Source organism: Eumetopias jubatus, unplaced genomic scaffold (genome assembly GCF_037043125.1).
Source record: "Eumetopias jubatus isolate StellerSeaLion01/CBP00866 unplaced genomic scaffold, mEumJub1_p1.0 scaffold_4, whole genome shotgun sequence".
Taxonomy (NCBI): domain Eukaryota; kingdom Metazoa; phylum Chordata; class Mammalia; order Carnivora; family Otariidae; genus Eumetopias; species Eumetopias jubatus.
This window is the reverse complement of record NW_028274810.1, coordinates 32,337,516-32,350,029: the sequence shown is the minus strand read 5'-3', so window position 1 is coordinate 32,350,029 and position 12,514 is coordinate 32,337,516. Positions and strand designations below refer to the sequence as shown.

At 41.0% G+C, this 12,514-nt stretch overlaps 1 protein-coding gene across 1 annotated transcript in view; it reads left to right on the top strand.

Annotated features, from left to right (window-relative positions):
* LOC148164506 (uncharacterized) overlaps positions 1-11,892 on the top strand; it is a 276,999-nt gene extending 265,107 nt beyond the window's left edge. The window contains exon 3 of the mRNA XM_088022844.1: positions 11,472-11,892. Within this exon, the coding sequence (XP_087878970.1) occupies positions 11,472-11,730 (259 nt within the window). The 3' untranslated portion in view covers positions 11,731-11,892. The remainder of the gene's footprint in view (positions 1-11,471) is intronic.
* Positions 11,893-12,514: the final 622 nt, after the last annotated feature.

The window sequence follows — 12,514 nt, the reverse complement described above, 5'->3', positions numbered from 1 at the left end:
AATCTAACCTTTCCCTTAGTGTATTTTGGTTGGTGAACGTTTAAAATAAAAATATAAAATCAGTTAGGAAAAAATTTTATAATATAAATTGTAATTGAATTAATTATTTTTAGAGAGAGGAAGGGAGAGAGAGAGGCAGAGGGAGAGGCAGAGGGAGAATCCCAAGCAGGCTCCATGCCCCCAGCAAGGAGCACGACGTGGGGCTCAATCCCACAACCCCAAGATCATGACCTGAGCTGAAATTAAGTCAGACACTTAACTCACTGAGCCGCCCTGGCGCCCCTGGAATTGAAAATTTTTTAAATATATTATAATTATATTAATATAAATATACATAATATATATAATACAATTATAATTATATATTAATTATATATTATATGTATAATTATATAATATATATAAAATATATATATAATAGTTTAGCCCACTAAAATCTCCTTGTAACAATAGCACAATAGCACTCATAATAATAAGCAAATCCAGGACCCAGATTTTTGTTTTCAAATAATTTCTGTTCACTTAAAAACAAAACAAAACAAAACAAAACAAAACAAACAGTGCTCGTTTGGTGGAATTGCAGATTCTAGGTGCAGGGGGAAAATACAAGTTGTGGCTAGGACATGTTTCTATGCTAGAGAGCCAAAGTACACTTAAAGATTAACAAGATCATATCAAAACGGATAGAGAGGCTAGCTTAATGAGTATCCTGTGGACAAATTTGGGACAATTTTAACATCAAAAAGAATCATGACTATAAGTAATTATAATCATATAATCTAAGCAAATATCTAGATCTAACTTCTAGTGACAGGAATGGTGGGGGAAAGAAAAACAAGGTAAATGACACCATGAGGTGTCAGGCAGATTCTATGGATATTCTATAAGAAAACTAATATAGTTTCCTCAGAAAGCCAATGGTGTCTAAAAAATGAATAATAAAAACACAGAATGACTCTTCTAGATCAAGTATAAATGTATATCAATATAAACTTGGTTTGATTCTGGTTCAAAAATATAAATAAAATATAAACAAATAAGACAGCTATAAAAGTATTTTGGAAGGCAATTGGGGAAATTTGCACATAGGCTATCAGGTTATATTAGAGAATTACTAATTATTATCTTTATGAGGTGTGCTAATAACATTGTGTTCATTTAGGAGAACACTTATTCTCAGGAGATGCATGCTGAAACATTCAGGGGTGAAGTATATTATAGTCTGCAACTTAGTTTTACATGGTTCATCCAAAAAAAGTGCAAAGAGAGCAAATGGAAAAATATTAACAAAAATGTAATCTTGATGAAAGGTATATGGGTATTCATTACACTAGTCTTTCTACTTTTCTGTATGTTTAAAATGTTTCAGTTTAATGTTGGGAGGGAGAAAAGAACTGTCCAAGTGAACAAAGACATTCTTATTGTGCTGTTAAAAATATGTAAACACTGGGTACAGTCTAAATTTTCTACAATAGGAAATTGCTTAAATGCATTTGGTACCTACAGTCTGTCCGGCCATAGCATGAGCTCAGTCAGTCAATAAATATTATCTCAGCAAATTCTTTGCATCATCTACTACCCAAAGCCCTGAGGACAGAGTGATAAAGAAGATAGAGAAAGTCTCAGCTCCCAGCGAGCCTACACTCTTACTAGGGGAACCCCTGAAAAAACCAACAAGTGAGCAAGACCATTTCAGATAGGAAGGACACAGGCATGAAGGAAATGCCAGACATCGAAGGAGGCTCCCCAGATTGAGGGGTTCGGGAAGGCCACATGGCTGTGGCCGTATTGGAGCTGAGGCTTGAATGACAACAAGGAGCTGGCCCGGGGGACACCTTCTTAATCTTCCTGTCCTCACAAAGGAAAGCCCAGTGCCCAGTCACTAATGTGAGCACGACAGTCTCCACAAGTTGGAAAGGATGGTGGAAATTATGGATCCTAGCGTAGAAAGGGGTTTGCGAAAAGAGTGGTATAAAACCACTTCTTTAATAGGACACATTTTGGGGGAGATATGGAGATATGTATGCATATAGGATGATGCAGTGCAAACTATCAACAGCAGAAGCAGTCTGTTGACATTCGGAGGTGACTTTCATTGTCTCTCTGTCACTGTCTGCTTTTCCTAAAGCATATACAAACAAACGTGTTATTTTATAATAATTAAAAGGAAGATGTATGTCCCACCCTAGGGGGTAAAAACAAAAAAGCAGCAGCAGAGATAGCCCACAGCAACTCCCGGGTGCTCAGAACGAAGGTCAGTCTGGACACCAGAGAACCACCATTCTGATACCACCTGGTGATAGTCCACCAGGTGGCAGCCTGCCCTGTTCCAGAGTGAGGCGGCTACTCTCCACGAGTGGCTTCATACATTTTTTTTTTTTTAAGATTTTATTTATTTATTTGACAGAGACAAAGCGAGAGAAGGAACACAGGCAGGGGGAGTGGGAGAGGGAGAAGCAGGCTTCCTGCTGAGCAGGGAGCCCGATATGGGGCTCGATCCCACGACCCCGGGATCATGACCTGAGCCGAAGGCAGACGCTTAACGACTGAGCCACCCAGGCACCCCGGCTTCATACATTTGTAATGAAGAAAATAGGAGAAACTACTAATATGCCACCAGCAACGGGAAACCGGCTGAGTCTATGAAATTAAATCGAAGAACTAGTGTAGCTGTGACTGCGCATCAGCGTCCTGACTGCTGCCAGAGAGGGAAGCAACTCCCATTGGTGGGAGCCAGGTGATCATTCCCCCCAATTTCCTTAACCATTTTGCCAACCAGTCTCATTAGTTTTGAGGAGCAGGACTGCTTATCACCTGATATCCACCAGAGGGCAGCAGAGGGTGATTTGGGTTTTGTGTTTTGTTTTGTTTTTTAAGAGCTGGAGTCCTCGATGGCACTTGAGAGAGGAAGACAGAAGGGAGAGGGAGAGATTTTTAAATAAGTTTTATAAACAAGCAAGTGTGTAAAAAATTTACAACTTTGTAAGGTTTGTAAAAGTTTGTAAGAAGAGATTCAGGGCAAACAAGCCAAAGATGGTAGAAGAAAGCGGTAAGGAAATTTGATTCACCAGAACCTACTATTAATAAAACATAGAAGGGATGGAAGGAAATCAGGAATAAAGAAAGATCAACTTTTCTGAGATGGCAGGGAATATCAGTCAGCAAACCAAATACTCCAGGTTATTGTACTCAGGACTAGTTTTACATTCATGTATAGTAGCATCAAGGGGTCCTATAAGTCCTCTCTATCTATAAACATTTCCCCTTCAAGTACCCAAAGTTTTTTGACTTTATGTTTTTATTGTTATTTGGGATTAGAGCACTTACAAATACATATGTGCTTGAAAAAATATATATTTTAAGCCTTTAATTTATGAAGTTTTTTTTTTTCTCTGTATGTTTTCCTTTCCTCTTTGTCTTTCAAACAAGTAGCTGGCTCTGTTTCACTGCTTTTGGAAAGGTCTGTAGCAGAGCCCAAAGCAACAATCTCCAGGTTCTATTTCACAAAACCTAAACCCATAGGAAAATTTAGGTGCGTGGAAGAGAGAAAAGAGAAAAGAGAATCTACAGGCGGTATCTTGGATGAAGTAAGCAGGATAGAGGGGCTCTAATAAGCCCCAGCCCAGAATAGGATTTTCCTGGGAGTAGGGAGGAAGTACAAGAAAAGATATGGGGCCCTGGGGGTCAGGGGAGAGCCAAGACCCTAGAAAACAATGACTATGCCATTTTATTTATTTTCTTTAAAGATTTTATTTATTTATTTGAGAGAGAGTGTGCAAGAGCATAAGTGGGGGGAGGGGCAGAGGGAGAAGCAGACTCCCCGCGGAGCAGGGAGCCCAATGCGGGAGCTCCATCCCGGGACCCTGAGATCATGGCCTGAGCTGAAGGCAGCCACTTAACTGACTGAGCCACCCAGGCGCCCCTGACTGTGCCATCTGAGACAAAGATCAAGCACAGAATTGCAAAGGGCCTTGTGGTAGAGCCCAGAAAGACCACGTAGGTCCATGTGAGGCCCAGGACTGCCATCCGTGGCTGAGATGTGCAAAGGCCAAGTTGAGTCCTCACCGTGTTCAGGTGGGGTTCATCCACCCGATCATGACCAGTCCTCGTCACCTAACTACAGAATGGCCTTACAAACCCTCACCAACTGGAGGACAGGGAGAACAAATGCAGAAGGGGATAGAGAATCCCATCTTTCCCCAATCATGTGTGATTCTGATTTTTTTCCCCAAAGGTTTATTATCTAGGTATGAGGCTCCTAGACCCTTGGTTTTCCACTTAAAACCCTTTCATCCATTTCCCTGATGACGGAAGCAGAGGTGGTAAAAAAAAAAGTAGGGCAGGAACACTCAAGAAGAGCTTCCTTGTCAACATCTCGTGGGAAAAAGGGTGAAGTATTATCATGGTGAAAGTAAATTGGATGTGTTGTCTGTGGGTTTCATTTTTTTTTCCATACAGTTCCTCTTGCTTAATGCAAGTAAAGTACTGAAGATCTGCCTGCTTTGTATTAAATGTTTGAATAATTAAAAACAAGACCGTTTGCTTAACTGCTTTCTGAACTACTGTAAATCTTCAAAGCCTACCTGTTCTCATAGTCTAGCAGGCCCAGGAGTCTGAATATCCACTGGGGTGAAACCATCTCTTCTGCCCTCTAACGCATTCTAGTCCCTTTTTCCTTTAAAGTGCCTTCTTCTCTTTTCTCTGCCCTTAGGCTCCAGGCACTTTCCCTCGGCAAATCTCTGCTCTCCACTCTCTCCTAAATAACGGATTCCTTTGGATCCAATGCTATGTGATAGCTGTCTCATCTGATAAACTAATATGTGGCTCTCTGTGGTTTGCATTCTGGTTTCTCAGCACGGAAGTGACTGGCTGTAAGTTCAAAGGCTTTTTGTTCCAGTGAACTTGGATCTTACATCCTTCTACCCTGGGGAGCCTCATAGCATAGCCAGATTATGAAGTGGCTCCCCCTGCATTAGTCTGTTGACATTATCCCATCATTTGACAACTATTCATTAAGCATTTACTATGTGCTGGGCATTGTGCTGCATGTGAGGGAATCAAAACAAATAAGCCATTGTCTTTTTCTTTAAGGGTTTGTAGGTAACTAAGGAGGGACAGAGTCAAAGTTATTCAGCTCCATAGTTAATTTTCTGAGACTTTCACCAAAAGCAAGCAGTGCATGTCCAAAATCTGCTACGAGGTGTGATCATTTTCCTCTTGATCCATGGTTGAGAAATGCATTCTTGTCGGTCAGGGCATTTTTGAAATGGTTGACCGTGTCTCCAATACACACACATACGTACACTTTTGTTAATCATTTTGCCCTGCTTAATCCGTGAGTAGCATGGAATGGCAGAGTTTTGGAAAGCATGCCCCAAATCCTGGGCTGAACTCAGAATGACCCCTTGCTTCCTTTTTCCCATTGGCTCTTTCCAACCCCAACTTGGCTTTGGAAAGTTTAGTCCACACTTGGCAGAAACTTAAGGTGCTGACTAATTGTTGACCTAAGCTTTTTTTCAAAGCTTAAGTTGAATCATATTGAGTGAAATTCAACCAAAACAACCATCATATTTCTTACAGTTGAACTACTATAGTAGTGAAGTGATATTTCTTCCAAATTAACTAATTTGACTAGAAGGAACCTCTCCTGTGACTGGTTACTTTTTAGAAAGGCTGACTAAAACCAAATTTTCCTTTGAGAATGCCAGATACCTTCCAGATGAAGTATTTTTATAGACAGCTGTAATTACCTAGGACAGATCCAAGGGTATGACCCCTGGAGTTCCCATGTCTTAGATGGGCTTTGAGCCAGGAAGGCCAGGATTTGTTGCGGGGGAGGGGGGCACAGATCACACAGCCTTCCTGAAACTCTGTGTTCAGACCCCTCCTCACTCTCCTACAGGAGGCCCGGAGGAGGGGGGAGGGGAGAGGAGTGACAGCTTCCACACCATTCACTGACAGACTCATAATCTCACAACAGACCTTGCCTGTTGCGGCTGGCAGAAAGGCAGAGTGATTATACTGAGTTTATAGTCACTATAGTCAACCTGGTAACAGTACACTTTTTAAAATTAACGGCAAGTCCAACCAGCTGAGTGTTTTATTTTTGCTGGCATCCTTTCCTTAGTTCTAAAACTGAGATTGTGTATAAATGGAATGTGAATTACAATTTTAGGGGCTTCAGAAGACATCACTGCCCACCTTGCTGAGCCACGTCTTTAGCCTGAGATGGGGATTTCTGTTTTAATGCAAATATCGCTGGGAGAGACAGCCATTACACCTATGGGTCCTTTACACCTTGATCTGGATGAATTTCAGATTACTTCCTGAGACACAACTGACCAGGGCAGGTGAGACCAAGAATATCAGGAGTGGGAGAATGAGCACCTGAATGGGAAGTGGACACAGATCTATACAGAAGTACTCAAGGGATACGTGACTGCTGCAAAATTTTATGCCAGGCCAACTCTAGTTAGAGCACAGTATCTTCTGTCTGATACCTCTCCATGGTCACATTTTTTCAGAATATTTATTCCTAGAGATAGAAATCTGCCTTTACGAGATAGAGAGATTATTATACATGGTCATCTTTAAATAACTGTGCCTCCAGAGTAAAATAAATGTTTATATAACTGTAGATACACAACCCAGAAAGTGTACATTTAATATCTTGCTCCAGAATTAAGGCTTTGGACATATCGGAAAGAACTTGATAGTCCATAGGGCCCAGTATGTAGAAATGATCAGTGGCCACAGAGTCTCCGAAGTTGGGAGCTCCTGTTTGCAATTGTGTCTGTACATGAAAGGACTTCATACAGTGGTATTCAAATGCTATAATTTTATGATGATAGAAACATTCTCATAACACTGCACCTTTTTCTATAATTGTAGGTTAAGCAAGAAGCCTATTTATATTCCAAAGATAATTCCCAGTCCCTGTGCACAAAGGCACTATTTGTCCCTCAATAATTTGTAGTAAATGCTAGAAATAGTTCTCTAGTACCTATAAACATTAGTCTTCATGTCTCATCCAGTGCCAAGAATCAAAGATTACTACTTGTCATTTTCATTAAATTCCAATAAAAATTATAATAGAAAGTTTAGGGGACCTCAACAAATTTAGCATATGGAAGAATAAAAGTTTGTGAGTGCCAAAAATTATTTCTTTATATATAGAAGAGAGGACTCTGCCTGTTAGAAATTAAGATGTACGACATATTTTTTAAAACATATGGTACTCATAGAGGGACTGGGACAGACAAATAGACCAGTGGACCTGAATATTGAATTTAGAAATAGGTCCACGTGCATATGGAAACTTGCCTTGTGATGGATATGGTCCCACAAATAAGTGAGAAAGGATGTGTGGCTTGTGAGATAGCATTAAGAAAACTAGCCATTGGATGGGAAATAAATAAATAGGATCTCTGCCTCATGTCATACACAAAGGTAGGCCTGGAAGCTTTAAGGAACTAAGAGTAGAAAGGAATGTGCAAAGATAATAGAAGAAAACATAGGGGAGCATCTTTGTTATCTTGGGGTGGGGAGGAAATTTTTAATAAGACCCCAAAATCATATGCTATAAGGAGGAAAATTATTGAGTTTCTTTTCATCAAAAGAACCTATTAAAATACAAGTGATTGGGCAAAGATAGTTATAGCATCAATAACTAACCTATGTATAGCTGAGTATTTCTAGAATATAAGTCAAAGGTAAAGTTAAGAAAGGATGAGGATTTGGACAAGAAATTTGAAATATCTGACCCCAAAAAAGAAATAGCATTTAGAACATTCAAGGAACACCAGTACATTAACAAATAATGGCAACAAACAACTAGTTAAGCCAAAAAAAGAAATGAGCAAAGAATTTATATCCATATAAATTTATGTGTTATACACATATAATTTATAATTATTATCTATAGACAGGAGAAACCTGAAAACCAGCAAGTGTATAAACTTATGCTCAACTCCACTAGTGCTCAAAAAAATTCAAAAATAAATGATAGTGGGGCGCCTAGGTGGCTCAGTCTGCCTTTGGCTCAGGTCATGGTTTCAGGGTCAAGGAAACTAGTCAAGGAAATGGATTCTCCTGTGACGCTCCAGAGGGAACCGACACCTAGATTTTAGCTGCATAAGACCCATTTCAGGCTTCTGACTTCCAGAACTATAAGAAAATAAACTTGTGTAAAATAAATTTAAAGCCACTAAGTTTATGGTGATTTGTTACAGCTGCAATAGAAAACTAATACAGTTAGAAATATTTCAGACTCACTTTAAGATCTTTAGAGCTGTCAGAAAAGTAGTAGATCTGTTTCCAACAAGATTTAGCAACTAGTGAATACCAGACGTGGAACTAGTGTCGGGGTCTCTTGATGCCTCAGTGCTAGGCTAGTTCCACTACATCCTTCAGTTGACAAGCCTAAGTGTCTGGAGTAATAGCAACATGGAACTGGGAGTCAAATTAAATACAGACATTAAAAGTGTGTGACTTGTTTCCAGGAGAGCACAAGCTTAAACATCAGGTGCAGAGACAAAATAATCCCTGTGGTTTTGTTACAGAGAATAGCCCAAGATACAAAAAGAAATGTTTCTATGCTTAAAGTCCAAACTTGGCTATACGTGAAGTAGTGCAATTCGGGTTGGATTCAACAGCTCTAGCAATGCTATCAGCGCATATTTTTGGGTTCTTAATAAAAATCGCTTTCACAAGGTGAGGACAGGTACAAATAATGCTATTATGGAGATTACTGTAATATTGTAAAAAGAAAAGAAAAAGACTGTTGGAGGGAAATCAGAATTAGGTTCAACTTCCAACTCTGCCATTAGTTCTAATGACCTGGATAAATCAGTTCACCTCTCTGGGTCTCAGATTCCTTATCCAAGCAAGGACCCACATAGTCCATTACAGCTCTTCCATGCTAGAATATTCAGTGCTGTCTCAGAAAACTGAACCAGGCTGGGGCCAGAGAGAGGAGCCCTAATGTTCACCTGGTACCTCCTGAGAGCCTGGTGCTGTGCTCTGCGCTTCACCTCTGTCCTGCTGGTCCATACTCACAGCTCCACAGCATCATTTCACAACAGAGGAGATAAAGACCCAGAGAGTTCAAGTAACATACTCAAATTCATGCACCAATGTTAGTTAGAACCAATGCTGTCTGACTTGAAATGTGGTGGTCTACCATACCATGCCATCTCCCATCTCCTCCCCAAAGGTAAATAATGAAACTAACACTCACACATTTTTCAGGATGTAGACATTTCCATACCCATTTGTTCATTCACTCCTATCTGCAACCCTGTGGCAGAGCCAAGGCAAACGAGGAGACCAGCTCAGATAATTTTAAGAAACCTGTCCAAGGTCACAGAGCTAGGAAATGGCAGAGATGGTGGACCTTGGATTTGAGCCTCTCTTATACTTTGCTCCTTCACGATGCCCCAGCACCCTTCTCTGCCACCACTAAAGGGACTTTGAGTAAGTCATTTAACATCTCTGAACTTCAATTCCTACTACTATAAGATCTCAATTCTAATACCTGCCCCAAAAGCCATCCTGAGGATTACAGAAGTCTGAGAAAGTATTTTACAAGCTTTTAAGAATATACAAACGACAGGAGTGTTTCAGCTTCCCCTGAGCGGTGTTCATTTCTGTCATCTGTTTTAGCTTCTTTCTTGAAAGTTTAGACAGAACGATCATGACACATCAGGAACTAAATACCTCTATGAAATATAATTCTATAGTGCCTAGGACAGGCTGCAGGCTCACTAACCATGTGTTTGCTAAGAGAAGAGCCATTAATCAGTAGCTGTCCAGAAAGATAATCCTAGCAAATGCTCAGATCATCAATAACAGCATCTAGGGTAATAGTCCCTTAACTGGTATTGAAAACACAATTTCATGTCACCGCATTTCAGTGCCAAGGAAGAATCCATTCGCCAAGAATGAAGTCCAGTATAACACTGAACCTGCTATGGGATGGCAAAACCAAAACCAAATTAACAGATCACACAAAGTGGTTTTTCCTGCCATCTTGGTAAATGAAGATACTATGTGGTTAGCAGACACATCATCGACCACAAAGAAGGAACTGTGTTGTCATGGTAAACCAGTCCTATCCACAAGTTCCTACCATATGAATGTACCCATCATGTAGACTCACTTGAGATATAGCTGGATCTTTTCATGAGATTGACTTGGTTCTTGTTAACCATTACATTTTCTTTCAGAGTAATTGCATTAATTTTTTTGTAAGTAAAGAGGCACCTTCTTTTGCTTGGTCTTAAGCAATGGATGTGTAGTGTGTGAAAGGAGAAGAAGGTAGGCCAGAGAAAAGAAAGGAGATAAAGAGGGTTCTTCACAATGATAAATGTTTATTTCATGAAAAAATTATACTACTTCCACAATTTTATTAATAATAGAGCCTCAAAATCAATTCTCAAACAAATGTCAAATTGTTGAAATCACAGACTACATATTTGGCCAAAAATATTAAGCTGGTAGTAAAAAATAAAAGGTAACTAGAAAAAAATTCATGTATTTTAAATAACCTGTAGGTCAAAAAGAAGTAACAGTGAGAATGAGAAATTATTTTGAACACTTCTTTGTAATGACAAATGATGTATACATTCTTAATTTGAGTGACAGTCTCTGGGGTTATTTTTTGTTATCTAAGATGCAGGGCATATTTCTGTTCAGTTGGAAAAATACAGCATGGTACTTTCACATCAAATATAATTCCTTGCTTTGTGAAAACACATTCTGAGAATCAGGATTGAATCTTCATTTGTTTAATGTTAATAACATCCCATAATGATGTCTCAGGTTAGTTCTTGTGGGCTAGAAGCCAGGTGTTTATATGTTATATATATATATATATATATAAAATTTTTTTTTTTTTTGAGAGAGAGAGAGAGGGAGAAAGAGCATGCACATGCGGGGAGAGGAGCAGAGGGAGAGGGAGCAGCAAAGAATCTGAAGCAGACTTCTTGCTGGGGTTGGGGTGCTTCGATCTCACAACCTGAGATCATGACCTGAGCCAAAGTCAAGATTCAGTCAGTCACGTAACTGACTGAGCCACCCAGGCGCCCTAGGTTTATATTTTTAAATAACAATGGAAGAAAATTAGATCCAATCACTGTATTCTAGTTTTATATCATGTGTGTCAATCCCTGAAGGGGAAGAAGGTCTCTTTAATGTGATTTTCTGTATGCCTAATGACATGAGTTTATGAGTAAAGACAATATGCTAGTCAAAATAATTTCTCAACCTGATATAATAAGGATCAGCTTGCTATAATGGGAATAATTTTAATTTAAAAAATCTTATAATGAACTAGCCAAAAGAACACTTTTAAAAATCCTTTCTTTAGTGGAAGATTTACCTGTTGATGAGTTTCTTTGACTAGCACTGTAGTTCACTTTGATTATGAATTAATAACTTATCCTCAACATGCCCGAAACCTGTGATAACAGCATGAAGCAGACGCTTCGGACCAGGAGCAAGAGGCGCTTTGTCTTCAAGGTCCCGGAGGAGGAGAGGTTGCAGCAGCGGCGAGAGATGCTTGGAGACCCCGAATTGAGATCCAAGATGATATCCAACCCAACCAACTTCAACCACGTGACCCACATGGGCCCAGGTGATGGAATGCAGGTGCTCATGGACTTGCCTCTGAGCGCCGTGCCCCCTTACCAGGAGGAGAGGCCTGGCCCTGCTCCCCCCAGCCTGTCCTGACAGCCTCTGCCCAGGAATAAGCTCTACATTTCGTGGCCCTCGTCAGGTGGCTCAGAGCCCGGAGTGGCTGTGCCTCTTAGGAGTATGTCCGACCCCGACCAGGACTTTGACAAAGAGCCTGACTCCGATTCGACCAAACACTCGGTTCCATCGAACAGCTCCAACCCCAGTGCCCCCCGCCCCAGCCCCAACTCACCGCATAGGAGCCAGCTCCCCCTTGAAGGCCTGGAGCAGCCAGCCTACAATACCTGAAGCCACCGGCCTCCCGCCTCACCAGCACCGCCGGGCCAGGGCGCTGGGCGTGGCCTCCAGTCCGGTGCCAAGACTGAGCTGACCCTCCAGTGTTGTCCAAGGAAATGTCGACTCAATTTGTAGATATGGAGATAAAGAAAAATCTTTATTATAATAATGATCAGTTTTATGCCGCATGATTGGTAGGCCCGATCCGCTCATCCGCAAGCTGTGGGGCAGCACCGTTTCGTTTGCATATGAAGGACCAGCACCTAGCCTCCCCCGCCCAGAAGCAGCTGCAAAGGCGCTTGGGGCCCTGCGGACGCCGGTGTCCGGTGCAGCTCGGACGCAGCCTCCGTGTCGAGCCTGTGCCCTAGGACCTTAGGAGAAACGTAGGAAGTTGTGTTTCAGTCCCAGTGTCACTAGAATCTTAAAGGCAGGAAAGCGGAGGTTAGTCGGTGGCCTTCTTCTTCACTTCGCCATTTCGTTCAGCTGCAGACCTTCCGCCAAACTTGTAGCCATGGCCAGAGACCCCCGAACCACCCCTGCCCGG